Source organism: Loxodonta africana, chromosome 15, assembly GCF_030014295.1.
Source record: "Loxodonta africana isolate mLoxAfr1 chromosome 15, mLoxAfr1.hap2, whole genome shotgun sequence".
NCBI lineage: Eukaryota > Metazoa > Chordata > Mammalia > Proboscidea > Elephantidae > Loxodonta > Loxodonta africana.
Genome location: NC_087356.1, coordinates 56,108,690 through 56,130,369, shown reverse-complemented (window position 1 = coordinate 56,130,369; position 21,680 = coordinate 56,108,690). Strand labels below are relative to the sequence as shown.

Sequence of the window (21,680 nt, the reverse complement as noted above, 5' to 3'; positions counted from 1 at the left end):
AATTCTGACTGTCCAGAGAGATAAGGGGACTTTATGAAGTTTTGAAGTAGGGCCACTGGCCCTGTGGGGGATTTTTGTTTGACTGCTTTTAACTTAGGGCTTTGCACCATCAGCACCACCCAGAAAAGCCTTCTTTTGGATTATAGCACATTCCTCCCTTAAAAGGCACAGGTGGCACCCAGGACTGAAGATCCCTCTCAACTTAAAGAAAGAACGGAGGAAAACACACGGTACCTGTCTGTGCCTGTCCAGCAGGTACAGCCTTACTCTGAGTGCTCAGGAGGGCCTGCTCCTCTCTCTCTGGCAAGGCCACCTCGTCCACAGCAACCACCTGGTCCAGGGTCTGGACTTCAGGTTCACATCCTTCCTGGGCTTCTCGCTCACTTGTTTTTGTCTTTACTGCCTGGGTGGGGGATCTATTTGTGACATCACTGTCTTCCATGTTTTTGTTCTGGGCTGGAGAAGATGCATTCTGAGCTGCTGTATCTGAGACGGCACCGATGACTTCTGACACTCGAGGGGGGAGGGTCACAGAAATGGGCTCAGATATGTTCAGAGAAGGTGACTTGCTTAGTTTCCGTCCTATCTTTGGAGAGAAAGCATAGACGACCTTTTCAGTGAATGAGGATGGCTTAGAGGACTTATCTTCCGCTGGGCTCAAGTCCAGGGTAAAGAATGGACTCAGTTTCTCCTGAAGAGGGGAGACAGGTTCAGAGCTTGCAGTACTTCCTGGAGTCTGAGACTGGCTACCACCTCCATCTGCATCCTTCTTATTGGTATTCGGTTTATCCTTGGAGTATCCTAATGAATCTAAAAAGGAATTATCACTTTCCAGACATTCGGATCCGGCCTTGGGAGGACTACACTGAAAGGACATGGGGTCAAAATCCAGGCTGGCCACTCCAATGTCTGGTGGGCTCAAGTCAACGTCCTCAGCTGAGTGAGGAGACAGGAGTGCTGGAATGTGGAGCGCCCCTACTTCCTCCTCACTTTCATTGTCATGGGGCAGGTTATCATAGGAATTACAGCGGTTGCCCAGCATCTCGCCATTAAAAGAGGCAGACAGTGCATCACTGCTAGATCTGGGTCTTCTGGGTCGGAACAGCTTGGAATCACCTGGTGAAATGGATGACAATATCAAAGTATGAGTGTTACAGGGTACACGACATCAGGCCATGTCACCTACTTATTACAGGAGCAGCTTACTACGTGGAGTAAGAAAGTGTTACTTCTCATTTCCTTCCGGTAACTGTCTCTTGGTACACACAGATCATTTAAACTTGAAATAACAGAACTCCCACACCAGATTCTAAGTAAGACACACATCTGGTATAATCCTAGGGAAACTGCAGCATTTGATGGTTTGGGGAGGAAAAATGACTCCGAACTCTTAGATTCTATTACTAGTCCAACACTGACAATTTTTGTGACTTTGGGCAAGTTTTCATTTCTTTGTGTCTTATTTTTGCATTGACCTCACACATGAATTGTGAGGTAGAATTAATCATTGAAAACCTGCAAAAGCTGGAACCTGTGTAAGGCAGAAACCTGTCGAAGAAGAAAAACTCAAATCTTTTCCACTAAGATGAGTGACAGAAAAGTTGTAAGACTGCAGCGTGTCAAAGGCAGAAAATTTTAGAGACCTGGAAAAACATGACGGCCCCGCTGAATTCTGGCTCCACAGTTTCACTGTAGTACTCGGCTGTGCAACAGCAACAGCATAGCCGCAATTATTTACTTATTTATTGATTTTGTGAGGAAGCACCCTCACACTCACATTTCCAAAATACCAAACTTCTCCATTAAAAGTCTCCACAGCCCCACAAGGTATTTGCATATGTTCAGTCAAGGCTTCCTTTCAGATACTTCAACAAAAGTAATTAACTTTTCCTCCCTTAAAAAGAACAGGCTTTGAGTTTCTCAGGCAGACCCCTCGACAGCGTATCACACAATCTTAGGATGTTGTGAAACGGCCAAGTGGTAAAAGAAGCCCTCTGAATTTTCTACTAGAATTATGAGAATTGCAATAATGAAAATATAACACAAAGAGGAAGGAGTTGTCTGACCATAAATACATTCACTAATATATCAATCACTTATAAAACTAATACCTCTTCAGATATTATTTTCTGGTTAACGCTAATATCTACCCAGCCCACTGCGCTGTTTTCGTAGGTCATTCTCTTGGCTGCAGTGAACTGAAAACCTTGGAAAACTTGTAAAATGTCAGTCACTCATATGAGGTGATGCAGAACTTCTCGAATCACAAGCAAAGCCATTGACCAATGAGGGCCTGACAGTTAGAAGAGTGAATAAATGAAGATGAGAAAACTGACCAGGATGGTGACACCTCAGGACACTGCAGAAGAGCATGACTTGAGTATAAAGGATTAAGAATAAAAAAAGCCCCTGGGAAATCAGCGAAGCTTTTAATGATTTTTGCAATCAGCACCTTCTTTATAATCCCTCCAGACAGGCCAAGCATCCAGTGCAGGTGTCTTGTTTTGCTATTACACAGTTTTGTAAAAAAAAAATAAAGAAAAAAACCATACCCCCCTCCAAATCAACCTTGAAGGTTGTTCTTCTCTAATTTTAAAAATTAGTACATAGATGCAACCATAATACCACTCTTGCGAAAGAGAAGACAAAATAAACTTGTTTTCATAATTTTTTTAGTTTTGCTTTTCAAATTAAGTTGCAATCAAAACCTTTTTTCCCCACCTACCATGAAATTCTGTCCCCATTTTGTGGATCCACTTCCAGTTGCCCTCTCCCTGTACTCACGATCTGCGTAATTATCTGATAAACCTGCTCTGTGAAACTTAGTATCATGGTAAGCCTCTGGTTTAAATATCAAAACGACTTCAATTTTATACTATGTAACACTGTGCTCACATTGTAAAATCTAAAGAAGGAAATACTAATAACAGCAGTTTAGTTTTCAATAGGCATTAATAAATATAAACGGTTAACTTAAAACAGTTCAGCTATTTTTATGTAAACTGACTAGTAATCGGGCCAAAAGATTAAAGATGGTACCACATTAAAACATCAGAGACTTTTAATCTGAACAATACTAGATAGATACTGGAATTCTTAGGAAATTACAGTCTGTAGCTTATTTATTAAGTACATGTTTATAAAATAAACTCAATTACTGTGTTCTTTTATGCAATACATTATATAATAAAACAACTGACACTTTCAGGCTTACCATCAGCTGCATGGAGGGAAGTAAGAGACTCCTCGCTCTTGGCTGAGCGGAGCGTGCCTTCCGCCCTCGCGCCTACAGAGTCAAAGCCATACAAAAGGAGGTTTTACTATTTGTTACATACATAGTGAAAGACAACGGTATTTTTTCTTTACACATATTTAAAATCCCAAAAGCTATCTGGTGTACATTTTGATGATCATATTCAAGTTTAGCATTCTGTTATGTAATGTGCTGAATTGCTCTCAAATTGTTTCCTACATAAAAAAATCTCTTTTCCAAAGGTTCATGAACTTAAGAAAAGACAGAAATTAAAAGACTTCTTTTCTATTTCCTAAAGATCAGGAAACGGTACCGTAGTGGGTTGGACAGTGCTCCCCTGCCCCAAATGCATGTCTTCAGGAACCTCAGAATGTGACCTGATTTGGAAATAAGAGTCTTTGATTTAGTTAAGGATTTCAAGATGGTATCACACTGGATTCAGGGAGCCCTAAATCATGGCTGGTGCCCTTATGAGAAAAGGATGGGACACAGAGGGAAGACGGCCATCTGAAGACAGAGATTAGAGTTATAATACCAAAAGCTAAGGAATGCCTGGAGCCACACCAGCAGCGGGAAAACAGGGGGACACAGAGGAAAGACAGCCATCCGAAGACAGAGATGGGAGTTACACTACAAAAAGCTGAGGAATGCCTAGAGCCACACCAGCAGCTGGAAAAGTCAAGAAAAAATTCTCCCCTGGACCCTTCAAGGGAGCCTGCCCTGCTGACACAATGATTCTGGACTCCGGCCCCCACTGCTGTGAGAGAATAGATGTCTGTGCTTTTCAGCCACCTGCTTTGTGGTAATTCATCACGTCAGCCCTAGAAAACTAATGCAGTACTTAAGTCGTGTTTGTCCAATACTGTTTGTTAAATCTCTCATCTTCCTTCGTTCCTGCCAGCACTCGGCACCACTGACAGCTGACAGCTCCTCCTTAAACCCTCCTTTGTTACTTGTGGTGAGAGTACCCATCCCCTTGCCTGCCCACCTCTCTAAGCACTTCTGACTCTCTCCTTGGGGCCCTTCCTCCTGCTGTCCTTCTAACACTGCTTTCCTAACTCAGGCTCCAGCCTGCCTCTCGTCTCACCCCAGGAGGAGCTCTCCCCGGGCAGTAAACTCCAGTTCTAAGGTTTTCACATCTGGATGGTGGCTGATTACTTCTGAATCTGTGTATCTAATTGTGAAGTGCCTTTATGGAATTTCAGACCCACGATGATTACATGTTAAATTCACTATAAACACATTACTCTTCCCAAAACTGCTATAGGGATAACGGCACTGCCATCTACCTTGTCATTTAATCAGAAACCTGAAAATTATCTTTGTTCCTCTTTTGCCGTCATCCTCCACAAACATTTGTTCACCCAGGCCTGTAGACTGTCTGCCTCCTAAATCTTTCCCAAGTCCACCCCACCCCACTGCTCATTGCTTAATTCGGGCACTCATCACTTCTTGTTTAAACAGCTGTAACCGTCTGCCAGTTGTCCGGTCCCTAGTCTCACCCCTTCTATATACTCCCTATGCCACTGTCCGAGCCATCTGCCTTAAACACAAACCTGATCATGTTACGTATCGAAACCATTCAGTAAGTCTCCACGTAGGGTAGGACAAAACTCTTTGTCAAGGCGTATGAGGCCCCAGTGATAAGAACTTCTTCCGCTATGACTCAGCCAAATTCTTTAGAGGGCCCTGCTCCACACACCAGTCTGCATCTTGCTCCCATTTCCTGAAACACCACTCTCGGGCCCTCGTCTGTTGGGTGAATCCTCACTTAGTCTTCAGATCCCTGGTCAAAGGTTATGTTTTCTGACCATCAGCCCTTCCCCCCACAAGAATTGACAATTCCTACCGTATGCAAACCTTCATTTCAAAAGCCACTAGCCTGCTTCGAAATTTACTTTCTTACACATGTAACTCCCCAAATAGACCCTGAAGGCAGGGAAAGTGTTTGAATTTTCTTTCTACCTACAGGGAGAGTCTGCTATCAAATTATCTAACATATGGTTAGCTTATGTTTGCAGACTGAATGGATGATGAATTAAAACAACTGAACACTACGTTCTAACATTACCTAAGAAGAAAGTTCTACTAGACTTCTAGATTCAGAAGCTGTTCACATCAAACATGAATCTTAAACTATTTTTAAAAGAGGAGTTTTCTCAACGACAGTAATAGATTTCTATGATCCAGTAAGATACTCTCATCAATGAGTTATCTAATGAAAAAGATAGCTTCTTCGGTAGATAATAGAGGCTTGAAAGGTGTGCTGAAACACGGTTTTGTCATTTTTTAAATCTATAAAAATACAGATCGACACAACTGAAACACACAGCAGTATTTTTTTCATCACCAACGATATGTTAAGCTATGTTACAGATCTGTTGTGGATTTTCAACCACATTCCCATTATATATTAATCCGTATATTTTCCATAATTTACTGAGCACACCCACATATTTATATATAATTTATCTCTACTTCCTTTGGACCCGGGGGTAAAGAACTGGTAAAGGCAGACAGCTCATCTACAGGCACGTGCTGTGGACATCCGCTACAGGGCCCGTGCCGACAGCATGTGAATGTGTGCTCAGATGGCCCACACCTGGGGAGCCTCGGCAACATTGCACCAACCTTTCAGGGCCATGGCTTTCATCTCGGAAGGCTCGCTCTCATTGCGCTGGAGCTTCCGTTTGGAAACAGACGATGATTTTCCCAAATTGAAGAAGGAACGCCAGCTGCCCACGGGGGATTTTTTCATTTTATTTTGAGGCCTCTTCCTATGGGAGAGAAATTAATCTGCACTAAGATATCCAACGGAGAATCTATCTTTACTTGTTTTTTTAAAAAAGAAACAAACAAATAACGGGAGGAGCCAAAAGCTTGGAGAGGCGCAGGTGAAAGAGTAAACGCACACCTTGCACACAGCACACTCGAGACAGTGCAACCAAACTGCCAATAAAGCACTAAAGGAAAACTCCACGTGTAGATTTTAATATTCGTAACTACCCTCACAAAGATAATTTTTATACAGATCATCATATTTAGATCCAAGGTTACAATCTGGGAAATAAGTGGAAATAAGAAACTTCTGGGAATAAGAAATACTAAGATGCCCAAAGAAAACAGAGTTAAAGAAAATGATGTTAGCTGTAAGGAGAGAGAGCCAAGCCCAAACAGAAGAAAAGTACTAATAACTAGTATATACCGAATGCCAGGCACAGTGCTAGGGGCTTGACATGCATTATCTACCACATGGAAATATATAACCAGATGAGGTAGGTACTATTATTCTCATTTTATAGCTGAGGAAATTAAGACACAAAGTTTAAAGTCACTTCCTTAAATTTATAAAACTGGTGAATGGTGGAGTCAGGGCTGAAACCCAGGTCTATCTTAACCACTTAACCACTAATAGTAATAGACAGCACTGCCCTGGTGGTGCCATGGTTAAGAACTGGGCTGCTAACTGAACAGGGCAGTTGTTTGAACCCACCAGCAGCTCCTCAGGAGAAAGATCTGGCAATCTGCTCCTGTAAAGATTACAGCCAAGAAAACCCTATGGGGACAGTTCTAGTCTGTCATATAGTTGGAATCGACTTGATGGTACACAACAACTCCATACTTCCGAAAAAGTTATGGCGCTAAAGTGTAAAATCAAGAAGCTGAAGACAACCTCAGGATAATGAAGTTAGAGCATGCTCTTCTTGTTATCAGGACGTTTTTAGTAACGTGAAGGGAAAGGAAGTGAGAGGGGTACATGAAATGTGGAAAAACTAATCCTCCATCATTATTCCCACCAAAACCCAAAACCAAACCCACTGCCGTTGAGTTGATTCCGACTCACAGCAACCCTGTAGAACAGAGAACTGCCCCATAGAGTTTCCAAGGAGCGCCTGGCAGATTCGAACTGCTGACCTCTTGGTTAGCAGCCGTAGCACTTAACCACTACACCACCAGGATCTCCTTCATTATTAGCACTGTTCAATCCAGGGGGCTGGAATCCTCACTTTCCCATGTAATAGCCCAGGGAGTGGCAGAGATATCAAAAAGGACTTTCACATACGTTAGGCTTCATAGCATAACTTAGAAGATACAGAAACCATGCTCTCATTATCATTTCTTCAAAGAATTTCAGAGCTGGAAGGAACACGAAGAGCAAAGAGCAGTGACTTTCAAGCTTTAGCAAGTATTCAAATCACCTCTGGAAAAGACAGATGCTGGGCCCTGCGCCCAGAGTTTCTGATTCAGCGAGTCCAGAGTGGGCCTGGAAAATCTCCATGTCTAACAATTACCAGATGACACTGAAGCTGCTGGCTGGGAGACCAGGCTTTGAGAGCCACAGATCTGGTCTAACCTTTACATGGGGCCCATGGCAAACAAGTGCAGTCATTACTTTCAGGACAAGCTACTCCAAAACGGCTTCTTTCTCAACAAATTTCTAGATAACACACCTCAGAGAGAAAATGAAAGCCTATATGGTACAAGGATATCACTTTTCCTGGCAATTTTCCCCACGCAATTGATGTTCTTCTTTTTAAAACCCGTGACGTAATGCTTTACGTGGATCACCTGCATCTTTGCCTAAGAATTGTTACGTATCATCTATATTCAAATACACAGGTTTTTCTGGGATTCCTCTTGAATTAATATAAAAACCACACCCGCTGCCATCGAGTCAATCCCGACTCACAGCAGCCCTACAGGACAGAGTAGAACTTCCCTACAGGGTTTTCAAGGTTGTAAATCTTTATGGAAGCAGACTGCCACATCTTTCTCCAGCAGAGCAGCTGGTGGGTTCAAACCACCAACCTTCTGGTTAGCAGCAGAGTACTTAACCACTTTGCCACCAGGGCTCCTTAAAATTAATAGAGTAATACTAAATACAAGATTGAAAGTGAAAAAAAAATGATAATATATGGCCATGAAAAGCATATTCTGGCAAAGATTTAATAAATTTTACCTTTCAAGTGGGAACTCAATTATAGTATGAAACTTTCCCTGAAGTGCGGCAGGTCCTTCTCCGACTTCGATGTATTTATTTTCAGTTACAATTGGAGAGTTGACCTGAGCCTGTGTTCGTGCCTGGGCTTCCTCCAGCGTCAGCAGCTTGGTGGAAGGAGAAGAAACCAGCAAGGACTTGGGCCTTGACAGAGAAGCTTTGGATGGAAAAGGAAAGCAATGGAGAGAATCAAACATTTTGACACAGCAGGGGGAAAAATGTGTGTGTGTGTGGCTGTGAATCTGACTGTCTACCCATCTATCTGTGTTGTTTTTAAATATTCTTCATTATTTTTTTAACGGCAAAAATAATAGTGCTTTATATTAAGTAAGGAATAAAATGGGACGTACCAAGTTAACACTGACATATATATTTTTAAAATTCTGTAAGCAGTTTAACTATTTTCCTGTCTTAAAGGATACCGGAAAAGGATACTATCCAGCTATTTTTAGTTTTGGAAAATTTTTTCTTCTGTTCCATATTATGACCTTTATATACATATAAATCACAGGTGCCATGTCATTTTTTTAAAATATGTCATAAAGCTAAGCTCACAATAGGTCTAATATGTAGGATTCACTATATACACACAAAATAACTGTGAAATTGTGCATTTTGGAAAATGGGACTAAATTAGCTGCTAAATGTAAATCTAACATTTCTTTAAATTTAGGTAGGGAATTCACAATTTCCTATCCTTTGCGAAGTTTAGAAATACGTTCCTGGTAGAAGACAAAATCTGCGTTCACCTTACCTGCCCCCTCCTGGATGACAGCACTGATTTTGCCACTGAAGAGGACGTCCACATGATTGAGGATAAATTCCACAACCACTGACTGGATTCTCACTTCCATGAAAGCCGCTGTCCCACTGAAGCAAGCAGATTCTATCTGCTTTGACCTGGGGGGTAAACAACATGCCCATCAGAGAGCTCCAAAGACAGCAGTCTTAAAGAACTTTTTTTTTTTTAAACACGTAACTCACCAACGAACCAGAGCTAGAAATCGTATTTTGACAGTTCCCTGACTAAGCCTCAGTTGCCTCTTTTAGGGAGATGCTCATAAAAACAGCAGATTAGTTTTCCTTTTTAAAATGTACCCTCGGGAATGCTGATGAATTAGACTTTTATTGAAGGTGACTAATTCTACTTAAGGTCATAAAAAAAAAATTTTTTTTTAAGTCCAATGTAAATTACCTTAGCAGGTTTGGAGCCCAAACGATCGCGAGGTTTTTTGCATGCATATTTGTGATGGAACAATAGTCGGCTAGAAGAGACAAGTGTCTCATCAGGAACTCCAGTGTTCTGGAAAATGAAACGTGACATGTTAGCAGAAAGAAATACGGTGTACCAGTGCAGAACATAAAAAAAGCCCACTAATTAATTTCTAAGTTTTCCATGGCAAACTGGAAAAAGGGCCCTTACAAAATCTAGTACATTTTTTTGCTGTCTAATAGGTTTGAATATTATTGTTACTACAGAATTGTCAGGAAAACGTTCTGGATACAGAACAAAAGCCTAAGGCAGATGCGATAAGAAATGAGTCTCAGGCAGGACCGGCTCTGAGAAAACTAGCCTTAGTTTTTAACAGATCTTCAGCAATCTCTACTCCCGACTATTAGGTATGTAGTTTCAGGGTCCCGTGAAGTGAATTCCCTGCCAGAGCTACTTTCTGCCCCAAAGGATTCTGTGAAGCTACGCTGTTCTACCTGCAGCAGAAACACTAACAGGACAGGTATGGACTCCTCTCCTATGGAGGAAAACAACAACATCCAACTATCTCAGAGGAGCTGAAAGAAAAACTCCAGTAGGCACCAAATAACGTGCTTCTGAAAAAGAGAGCCTACTTCAAATCTCATGCCCTAGTTCATTTTGTCCATTCCAAGTTTTCCTTATTTAAACAGCCTCATATATATTGCGGTTAAACAACAGGGAAGAGCATTTTTGGAAATAAAACATGATCAGCTTAAATGTGAATTAAAGCAGACAAATACACACACAGAGAGAGGTATTACCTATCGGGTACCCTATTTTCTCAAAGTGCTCCTTGCTAACTGGATAGGGATTAAAATAATTAAAGACAATGAATGAAGGACAGCAGTATAAGACTCCATTATTTAAAATAGGTCTAATGAAAGTTAAATTCTGGCCCACCTATGTGCCTTAAAAATTCAGATGAGCCTGTCAGGAATTTGAGAGGAAAAGGAAGATAACAACTAGAAAACAAGCATTCTTCAACATGCTTTTACCAGCTATCTCATTTAGTTCTCGTAATAAATGATCCTAAAAAGAACAGTACTACCATCCCCATTTTATGGAGAAGTGGCAGTGCTAGGATTCAAAGAAGGTCAGCCTGGCTTCAAAGCCCTGCTCTTTCAACACCAGCCACCGCAGCTGCTCTTCAGTGAGAACTGTAATTCTCTGTCCCTCCTGCACAAGGTTAAATACGGCACACAGACAGGTCGAAGTGAGGCTGGCCTGGACACTGTTCAGAGGTGGGATACTTGAGAAATGTGTTTAGAAAACAATATAGTACTTTGTTATTCAGAAGAGGAACAGGTGAGGGAAGGGAAAGACTAAGGCACTTCAGAAAGGTATTTTACAAGAAATGCAAATTAAAACAACCAAAGACACCATTTGTTCATCTATCAACAGCTCGCAACAGCTGTAACAAAATCCATAAAGAACAGCAAAACCTAAAAGAAAATAGATAAATAAAGTGGTTGTAGTCACCCATTCATTTGTTCATTAATTTATTCAATATTTACTAAATACCTATTAGATGCCAAGCAGTGTGCCAGGCCCAGGAACACAAAGACAAAGAAATAAATATAAAGGTAAACGTATGTCTTTATTAATGAAATTTGTTCTGGGAAAAAAAGAACTTCATAGAAGTTTAAATAATTAAGCCCTCAGAGAGAAAAACCAGTTTTACACATCAACGGACTTACACCTTTGGCTGGTGTTCTGCACTATGTGTTTTACCTGTAGTGTGGAGGGGGGAGCTGCTGGATGACATCATGAATTTTTATCAGCCTTTCTTCGTCTGTTGCTGCTGAGACGGCATCCTGTAGCAATTGTAATGGAAAATAAACCAGTTGGTTTGGCTTGTAAAAATGAAAATTCTTAACTTACAATTTAGTTTTCACTGTGAGACTAAAAAAAAAAAAAAAAAATTTTTTTTTTTTTTTAGTGAGACTAACTCATTCTACTCTTTGATGCTAAATGAGGAAACACAACACAGCATCAAGGAACTTAAAACTTTATGTTTCTCCACACTATGTGGACATTAAAATCTACAAAAATATAATTTTTTTAAAAAAGCTTAATGGTAACCAATAGTAAGGGAGGTAAGCTTAGTGGCTCAAAGTCAGAAACTAGAAGGATGACAATATGAAAACAGCAAAGACCATGGACTAACCAGCAATGATCCTTAAAAAATAGGAAAAGCAGCCCTTTTAGCCACAGAACTATTTCTTACATGTTACCAAAGCAATCTTTATGATGTTTAAAATAAAACCCTAACAAAGGTCCAAAATGAACTTGATTCAAAATTTCCTTGTACTTACAGAAAATTTCTCATACAGTTGATAGGTGAGCAGCGGGTTTGGGAGCTCTCGGAAATACAGCTTACAAAGAGAGCCTACAGAATGGATGTCTTGAACGTAAGGTTCTTTTGTCAGGTCGGGAACATGTTCAGAGTCAAATTCATGGCTGGCAAAAACAGAGGTAAGAGAAACAAAACCAAAAGATTTTATTGAAGGAAGGCGAGTACATAATATAAAAACAGAGAGAAAAGTCCATAAGTCTTAACCTCTCCTTTACTGAGTTAACAATTTTCTTCAAATGAGAATGTTCGTTATAAGTTATATTTGAACTTCAGCAGTAACTGGATGTCTGATCATAAAACAAGTAACTATTCATGTGGAAATTAAGGGTGTACCCTTAACATTACAATGAACTCATGTAACGAACTCATCTCTGAAACTTATGTCAATGAGCAGCTCTTACTGCATCGTACTGAAAACAGGATTCCTAATTTCTGGTATTTTGGTGATTCTAGAACCTAGGGTTGAGTGGCAGCTGATCCATGAACAACTATGTACAGCAACTGCTCAGATATAATTTCTATAGTTTAGGAACCTTCTACTGAAGAAAGGGAAGGAAGCCAGAATCCATATGAAGTAATGCCCAGCAAGGATTACATTTTGGTAGACAGTAAAACCTGAGCAACTGAAGTAAGTGAAATAAATGTTGTGCTCAGAATACGAAGGCAGATTAAGCTCCCTTTCTTTAGGAGGTCAATTAACATGAATCCACAGACATGGCAGTAAACGCCAGAAATTAATGTGTGGGGACAATCTGTGTCTGAAGCTAAAGACTGAAACTGTCTTTAGTACAAGAACCAAATTAAGTGCTTTCTAACAGGTATTCCTGGAAACAGCTAGTCTTCAGAGATGGGCTCTACAGTCAACTAAAATCCCTACAGGGTAATGGCAATTACCATGTGCCACGTGAAAAGACAGGATAATGACATGAAGAATAGACCAGAACCCAAGAGATTAAGCAAAAATAAAATTTCTGTTGCTGGTGTATAGGAAACCACTCCTTCAGTCTCTGAGAAGATACTGGGGGAGGGTGTGGTGGAATATGTAGCACACACATACCTGAGCATGCACTACAGAAACAGGGGCAGAGGAGATTAGAAAAGGTTTCACTCCTATCAATATTAATTATGAAACTCAACAACAAAAAGGTGAACAATTCAATTTAAAAAAGGGCAAAGGACATGAACGGACAGTTCACCAAAGAGGACATTTAAACAAACACATGAAAAGATGCTCATGATCATTAGCCATGAGAGAGATGAAAATTAAAATTACAAGATACAAACTCACCCCTGGAAAAATGGCATTGATAAAATAATCCCAGAAAACAACAAACTCTGGCAAGGTTGTGGGGAGATTGGAACACTTATCCACAACCACTATGGAAACCAGTATGGCATTTCCTCAAAAAACTAGAAATAGAAATACCTTATGATGCAGCAATCCCACTTCTAGGTATATACTCCTCTAGAGATCTAACAGAAGTGACACAAATAGATATATACACACCTCTGTTCACTGCAGCATTATTCAGAATAGCAAAAAGATGGATAACAATCCATGTACCCATCAACCGAAGAATGTATAAACAAAATGTGGTACGTACATGCGTACAATGAAATATTACACAGCTGTAAAGGATAATGACAAGTCCCCAAAATATCGTACTATGTGGATGAAGCTGGAGGACATTATGTTGAATGAAATAAGTCAATCACAAAAGGACAAATACTGTATGATTGCACTTTTATAAGAAGACAGAGACAATCACTCATTTTAATTGTACTCATGAGGAACCTGTACTTAGACCAAGAGGCACCGTTCAAATAGAACAAAGGGATACTGCATGGTTTAAAATTAGGAAAGGTGTGTGTAAGGGCTGTATTCTTTCACTGTACTTACTCAATCTGTATGCTGAGCAAATAATCTGAGAAGCTGGACTATATAAAGAAGAATGGGACATCAGGATTGGAGGAAGACTCATTGACAACCTGCAATATGCAGATGACACAACCTTGCTTGCTGAAAGTGAAGAGGACTTGAAGCACTTACTGATGAAGACTGAAGCCCACAGCCTTCAGTATGGACTACATCTCAGCATAAAGAAAACAAAAATCCTCACAACTGGACCAATAAGCAACATCATGATAAATGGAGAAAAGACTGAAGTTGTCAAGGATTTTATTTTACTTAGATCCACAATCAATGCCTAGGGAAGCAGCAGTCAAGAAATCAAACGATGTTATTTCAATGGGCAAATCTGCTGCAAAAGGCCTCTTTCAAGTGTTAAACACCGAAGATGTCACTTTCAGGGCTAACGTGCTCCTGACCCAAACCATGGTGTTTTCAATCACCTCACGTACGTGCGAAAGCTGGACAATGAATAAGGGAAGACCGAATAAGAACTGACGCTTCTGAATTATGGTGTTGGCAAAGAATATTGAATATACCATGGGCTGCCAGAAGAAAGAGCAGATCTGTCTTGGAAGAAATACAGCCAGGATGCTCCTTAGAAGCAAGAATGGCAAGACTTCATCTCACGTACTTTGGACATCATGCTTGGTAGAGAGCAAAAAAGAGGAAGACCCTCAATGAGATGGAGTGAGGCAGTGGCTGCAATGATGGATGCAAACACAGCAACGGTTGTGAGGACAGCGCAGGACCAAGACGTGTTTCAGTTTGTTGTATGCAGGGTTGCTACGAGTCAGAACTGACTCAAAGGCACCTAACAACAATAACAAAGCTCACTGGTGGCTAACAGGAATGGGTGGGGGACGGGAAGGGGAAAGCATTCTCAAGAAAGTAGACACTTGATAGTTTTGGTGATGGGCACAGTAGCATCAAACATGGGTAAAGTGCACGCAGCTTGACCAAGGTAAATAATGTCACTACAAAGTATACAAAAGATAAAGATGTCTTTGGTGTATTAGATGACAAATATAATTTGGAAACACCAAAAAGCCTGTGTGGTTATACCAATCTGTATACAGGTACATAGATATATGAGTGTGTATATGTGTGTGAGTACATACGTAAGCACAGGTAAAATTACAGGCATATGTACACACAGTATGTTGTAAGCATGCATGTACATCCATATACATAATAAACCACACGGGGGCACAGGCACAGATGCTTCTTAGACAAACACCTAGCAAGACTGATTTTCAGAGTTTGAAGATTTAGGGAAGACAACTCAGTTAATTAGCATAATATACTTCATAAAGTTTATGTTCCACAGGCCAGTGTGGTGAGTAGTGTCTGGGGTCTTAAAAGCATGTGAGCGGACATCTAAGATACAACTATTGGTCTCTTCCCATCTGAAACAAAAGAGAAAAAAGGAAACCAAAGACTCAGGGAAGAAACTAGGTACTGCCTGGCTACCAGTTAAATGACAAATTGGCTCATAAAATAAAGCATACCATCCATGAGTAATGAGCTTCTTTAAAAATAAAAAAATCAACTATAGGAGACCAAATGGTCAAAAATGACTCTAATGCAAAGATGAGAAGGTAAGGGGGCAGGGAAACTAAAGTACTGGAAATGGTACAACCAGAATGTAATGAATGAGAATAAGAACACATTGTGGGAAAATGTAATCAATATCCCTGAATGATTTGTGTAGAAATTGTTAGCTGGGAAACCAATTTGCTGTGTAAACTCTCTCCTTAAGCACAGTAAAAAATTTTTATAAATTTTAATTATGAACTAAAGAATAATTTTATTATAATGTAAATTTTGCCTACCATATTGCCAGAGGCTCAAAAATCTCCCCATGTTCAAACAGTTGTAAAGAGACAAAAAAGAAGTAGTAAAAAAGTTAAGAAGACATGGTTTTCAGATAATGCAGACAAGGACAGGCCAGTTAGGAAAATATACACAGAAAACGACATGGATATTATTTCCTGTCTTACCCAAACTATGTTACTGAAAATTATAGTTACCGAAGTGAGTAACTCAATTTTGAAATAATTTCATTTTAATGAGTTATATTAGGAATGAAAAAGAAAAACGTCACGTAAGGTTTTACCGTAATCTCTGGATATTGGAAGCAACGCCAGAGAGACGATATATCCCATCCACAATGCCATATCTCTCAATGAATGCTGTACAGCTTTGAAGAACCTGGGGCACTAAAGATAATTTTTAAAGGCATAGATTAAATTAGCAGTATTCGCTGGAACCAAAATCACCCAAAAAATGAGAACCTCTTCATTTTCATAAGCAAAACAAAATTTGTAAATAAATGTTAAAAGGGGTGGGGTAATTTACCACAAAAAACAATGAAGGCATATTTACTTAATTTTGCCTCTAAACTAGATGTTCAGCTCCTCAATAGTCCATCTAGGACATTTTGTTCAGTGAAAGAGTCCACACACTATCAGGCCAATCTCCCTGAGACATCTCTGCAGTGGACTCATTTAGGTCAGGCCACATGGTACGGTGAGCTGTTTAGTACTCACGGCATGCCAGACGAAAAAAACACATCCATTCAGGTGAATTCTATACACATTGAGTGGATATATAAATTTAAATGTTTATCCCGGACACCATACTGCCTCTAAGAGCTAGAATTTTTCACTTCTAAAAAGAGCTTCCTTTATCATTTCATAGTTAAGGCGAATTCCAATTTTATACAGTAAATAAAACACCAACATAATGCAAAGGACAAAGCAATTTCAAATAGATGGAGTCTTTTAACATCCTGCCCATCTTTAAACATATTGCTGTCCTCACTCAGGAAACCCTGGAAGCATAGTGGTTAAGTGCTATCTATGGCTACTAACCAAAAGGTTGGTAGTCCAAGTCCGCCAGGCACTCCTTGGAAACTCTATGGGGCAGTTCTACTCTCACCTATATGGTCGCTACGAGTCGGAATCAACTCGACGGCAATGGGTTTGGTTTGGTCCTCACTCAGGGGCATTCTAATGACAAGTATAAAGAAAGATGAGCACTCTCTCTGGTTACCTCAGTGAGTGCCTGACACAAATCAACAGCTACCCTGAGACCTATGGTCTAGAACAAAACCTGCAAAGTATATGATATATATATAATCACTTACAAACCTATAATAGGTAAAACGTGAACATCATTTATTTGCAATGTGGTCTGATGAATTTACAGACTTTTTTACATGTGTTCGTTCGACAGTGTTAATTAAAATTCCTGAAAAGCCTGGAAGAATATTATTTGTTCTGCAAAGAATTACAATACCAGGAATAAAACATTCAGAGTGGCAGATGAACTAAATATAATATTTTAATAAGACCATTTTAGCTAATGATTTCACTTAAATCGTATATTAGTATATCATTCCTTAACTAACACAACAGAATTTTCCTGCTTTCTCTTGTCCTTCGTGCAGTCTACTTTTAAATTCTGTTAGATCCTATTATTTATATTTAAAACTTAAACTCCTTAACTTTCAATAATTTTTAAAAAGTATCTAATATTACCAAGCACTTAGCATTTGCCAGGCTGACTGTCTTACAGTGATACTCTCATTTAATCCTCAGAGAGACCCTATGGGGGAGGTACTATGATTCCCCTGATTTTACAGAAAGGAAACTGAGGCTTAGGGAGATGATGTTTTACCTGAAGACAAGCAGGAAACAATGGCGCAAGTGAGTTTCTAACTCAAGCAGTCCAGCTCATGGTTTTAACCACTGCAGTACACTGTCTGGTGGCTGAGGTCCTTCACCATTTATACTCAATTTACTATGATCGTATTTGTATATTTTGCAACTCCAGGCCACCTGAAGTCTCACAGTTAGCCATACAACCCAGTCATTCTCGAACTCCTTTGCTAAACAATTTCCTCTCTACGGACTCTCCCTCTATCATCATCTTCTTATAGAAAACTGGCTATTTTCCAAAACCAAGGCAACCATCACTCTCAGACAAGCCTTCTTTGAATACCCACAAGTAGAGGTACCTGCGGCACACAGAACCATTCCATTCTGAATTATCATTTTTTTTTTGTTTAATACTATCATTGCCCCTCCTTGACTGTGAGCTCTTAAAGGACACCATCATCTATACTGAATACTCAAAACCCAGAAGCACTGATCTGACACAAAGTACAAAATTAGCAAATGCATTAATTTACAGGTGTCCTGAGATCCTAAAAAGTTATTTGATCAAGCCAGCAGAGTAGGGACCTTGTTTTCATATGGATCTGTATTCATTTTTAGCTGTATGCTTTCCGCCTCTAAAAATGTCCAGCACTTTTAGTAACAAGAAAGGAAATGTGTTTCTGTAGCCAGATGAAAGGCAAGAAGAGCTGTCGGATATTTCTGGTGGACTGCCTCTGGTATTAACAGCAATCTCTACGTTAAAACGCTATGCAAAATACAAAGTGTATAAGAGTTTGGGTTCTACTTCTAGTCCCTTCAGTTTCTATCCTACAAACCTAGAGGTAATAGAAGAATAAGAATTGAGGCCGGGAAATTTTTATCACCTACTTCAAAGGAAAAATATTTAGATATTATTGGGATAAATAACAATTTCTTCAGAAAGAAAACAGAGCTTTATTTATTTATTTTTCTTTAACAATGCTTCTCATTATACATGCTAACTTGACCAGGAACGGAAAAGGTTTGCCTTGAAGGAAAACCTTTCAGAACACAGCATTTTACGTCTGTAAAATCTACCATGCACTATAAAATCCCCCATACCCTCTAATGAACCAGCCAAATGCACACTTATGAATGACTTGTCTAATCAAAATATAACATTAGAAACTTCTAAAATGGTTCTTCTAATATGCATTATAAAACTTTCATCAAAGTAAGTTACAATCTCTAACAAAATATACATAATTTTCCTGGGACTCTTACATCCACGTGATATTAGGCTCGTACCTGCTTCTATTCGCCCATACAGGTAAGCAAACTTTAAAAATATAGAGATCTAGATAGAGGTCTTTCCCTGATATTATGGCTAAACCTCTAAAGACATAACACTTCATGAAAAACATCTGAGTTGTTTGTTTATGTTTTATATTGGTCCTCCCTAAATAAAAGGACTGAATGTCCATAAAACAATCATGTAATGGGGTTTAATAAACAACTCCATAATTGAACATTGCTATGATAATCTTAAGAAAGACAAACGAAACATCTAATAAAAACAGGCAACAAAATGAAAGATGAAAGCATAAACTTTCATTATGAAGAAGGGTGTGAAAACTTAACAGTCGGAAGATAAAAACAGAAAAGATAGGGTTTCTTTTTTCACTAATAGTAGAAAAGCACTACAAGAACCTAATATATTGTATCTTGGAAGAAATTCCTAGAAAGAAAGGACTTTATTAGCCACGTTTCCCCCCCAGACCCTGTAACAAACCAGCCAAATGCAAACTAAATAACGACTCGCCTAGTCAAAATATAACATTAGAAACTACGAAAATGGTTCTTCCAAAAGGTGATATGACAGAGAATTATTCACACACGCTCTAAATATTACATTTCATATCTACTTCAACTTAATATTTTAGTATTTTAAAAATCATCATATAGGGATATAATAAGTAAATGTTTACATTAAAACACATGATTAGCATCATGGTTAAAAGAAGTATAAGTAAATATAACAAGAATTGTTGTTGTTAGTTGCCATTGAGTCGATTCTGATGCATGGCGACCCCATGTATTAGTCCTTGACTTTTCTTGACTGTTTGGTTCAATTTCTGTTCCGTCCATCCTTCCGTTCATCAGTCCGTCCAGCCAACGATTAGTCATTAAGTCCATTTTATATACCCAGCATTATGCTAGCATTAAGGATACAGGTGAAAAAGTCAAGTTCCCTTCTCAGGGCAATGGCTTCCTGAGAAGGAAGGAGACTAGGAGTTCAGCACAGTGTTAATCATTAGAATGTGTCATGATTTTTTTCAGGAAAATATCATTACCTAACAAATTACTTTCAGGAGTCCTTTGGACCTTGTTTATTTCTTTCCACTGCGCTCTGATTATAAAATCTCTGTATATCTACAATAGTTAATAAATAAATAAATAGCCTCTTGTTGAAATGGCCAAATAACTTCAAGTACAGAAATATGTGAAGTCAACAGTTTACTCTCCTCGGATTAAAAAAAAAAATCTCTATATATTTATATGTATACACATACATATATATACACAAATAAAACATAGTTTTCTACAAAGTTATCACTTTTTTTTCTAGCAATCTCATACCAAACTTTTAAGAAAATTCATCTTAAATATGTGCAGCAAGTAAAACAAGGCTTATAAAAAAAGTCAATGACAGCTGAAAACTATCTGTTCCATTAGAATAGATTTTACCATAATTGGAATAAACAAGGAATACATGAACACAGTATTAAGACCTTTTATTTCTCAGAAAGGATATACTGGTATCTGTCCCCTCCTATCACACTAAGAATGGCACTGCACCTGAAACGTCTAAACAGAGCTAAAACTCGCTGAATTGATGTCTGAAAGCTAATGAGCGTGGCAGACAGTAAAGAAGTAGATCAAATTGGAAAATATTCATAAGTGAAAGGCAAACAAGAAACTAAGTGGTCACATCTAAGCAAGACTGAACAATGGCAACAGATTGAAAAAAAGAAAAAGGAACTATGATAAAAACAAATAAAAACCATTTTGATTATACAGTTAAGAATGCCCATACAAGGGACAAGTCAGACTAGCCTATCCACAAAAAAGCAGCCCTGATGGCACAGTGCTTGGCTGCTAACGAAAGGTTATTGGTTAAAACCCATCAGAGGCTCCTTGGGAAAAATGACATGGCAATCTGCTCCCATAAAGATTACAGCCCAGGAAACCCCATGGGGCAGTTCTACCTCTGGTTATACAGGGTCACTATGAGTCAGAATCAACTTGATGGCACAGACAACAATCCACAAAAAACTATTATGTGGGCAGATTTATAAAAAATCTGTTATACAGAAAATTGTGATATAATCTTTAATCAACTCAATTGTAAACACTGCAGTATGGGATAGTGGAAATTCAGAAAGATCATCTAGAGTGGACCATGGTGCCAGGGGCCACCAATGGAGGAAAAGCCTTGTCGGCTGTCTACAAGACCTCTCCTATCAGCTTATACAAATATCAGAATATACATACTATATGGAACATTCTCCTTCAGGATCATTTCAGTCGTTTTAATTTAGACTTCAAAATATTATATACAACATACTCTATTTTAATTTAGATTTTAAAATAGCATGTCTCCCCCATACACACACGCACACACACAAACACATATATAACTGTAATTACAGACTACATACTATATATGGAGCCCTGGTGATGCAGTGGTTAAGAGCTCAGTTGCTAACCAAAAGGTTAGCAATTTGAATCCACAAGCTGCTCCTTGGAAACTCTATGGGGCAGTTCTACTTTGTCCTATAAGGTTGCTATGAGTCGTAACCAACTCGATGGCAATGGGTTATATGATATACACGAATTCTCAAAATCTTAAAAACTATAATTCCTCACATATGTATTAAATCAAGGATAAATCTAATATTTTTTAAAAATACCATTTTCTTTACTAGTTAAAATTTTAGTTAATAAAATTTCAAAGGTTTCCCTCTTCCAGTTAATTTAGTCTTCATTTGCATATCTGGATATTCAGATTAATATCCTTCAGATTCATATATAAAAACAAAAACAAAAATCTGTTGCCACTGAGTCAATTCCACCTCACAGCGACCCTAAAGGACAGAACAGAACTGCCCCCACAGGGTTTCCAAGGAGTGCATGGTAGATTCGAACTGCTGATCTTTTGGTTAGCAGCCACAGCTCTTAACCACTATGCCACCAGGGTTTCCAA

General features: G+C 39.0%; 1 protein-coding gene across 3 annotated transcripts in view; it reads right to left on the bottom strand.

Annotated features, from left to right (window-relative positions):
* The window catches only part of ARHGAP32 (Rho GTPase activating protein 32), a 416,313-nt gene that overhangs the window by 9,624 nt on the left and 385,009 nt on the right, over nt 1-21,680 (bottom strand). For all 3 annotated transcript variants that reach the window (XM_010597126.3, XM_064268864.1, XM_023557053.2), the window contains 9 exons: nt 15,889-15,991; nt 11,820-11,964; nt 11,236-11,318; nt 9,448-9,555; nt 9,007-9,152; nt 8,214-8,409; nt 5,885-6,030; nt 3,215-3,286; nt 235-1,116 (listed from right to left, as the gene is read on the bottom strand). In XM_010597126.3, the coding sequence (XP_010595428.2) occupies nt 235-1,116; nt 3,215-3,286; nt 5,885-6,030; nt 8,214-8,409; nt 9,007-9,152; nt 9,448-9,555; nt 11,236-11,318; nt 11,820-11,964; nt 15,889-15,991 (1,881 nt within the window). The remainder of the gene's footprint in view (nt 1-234; nt 1,117-3,214; nt 3,287-5,884; nt 6,031-8,213; nt 8,410-9,006; nt 9,153-9,447; nt 9,556-11,235; nt 11,319-11,819; nt 11,965-15,888; nt 15,992-21,680) is intronic.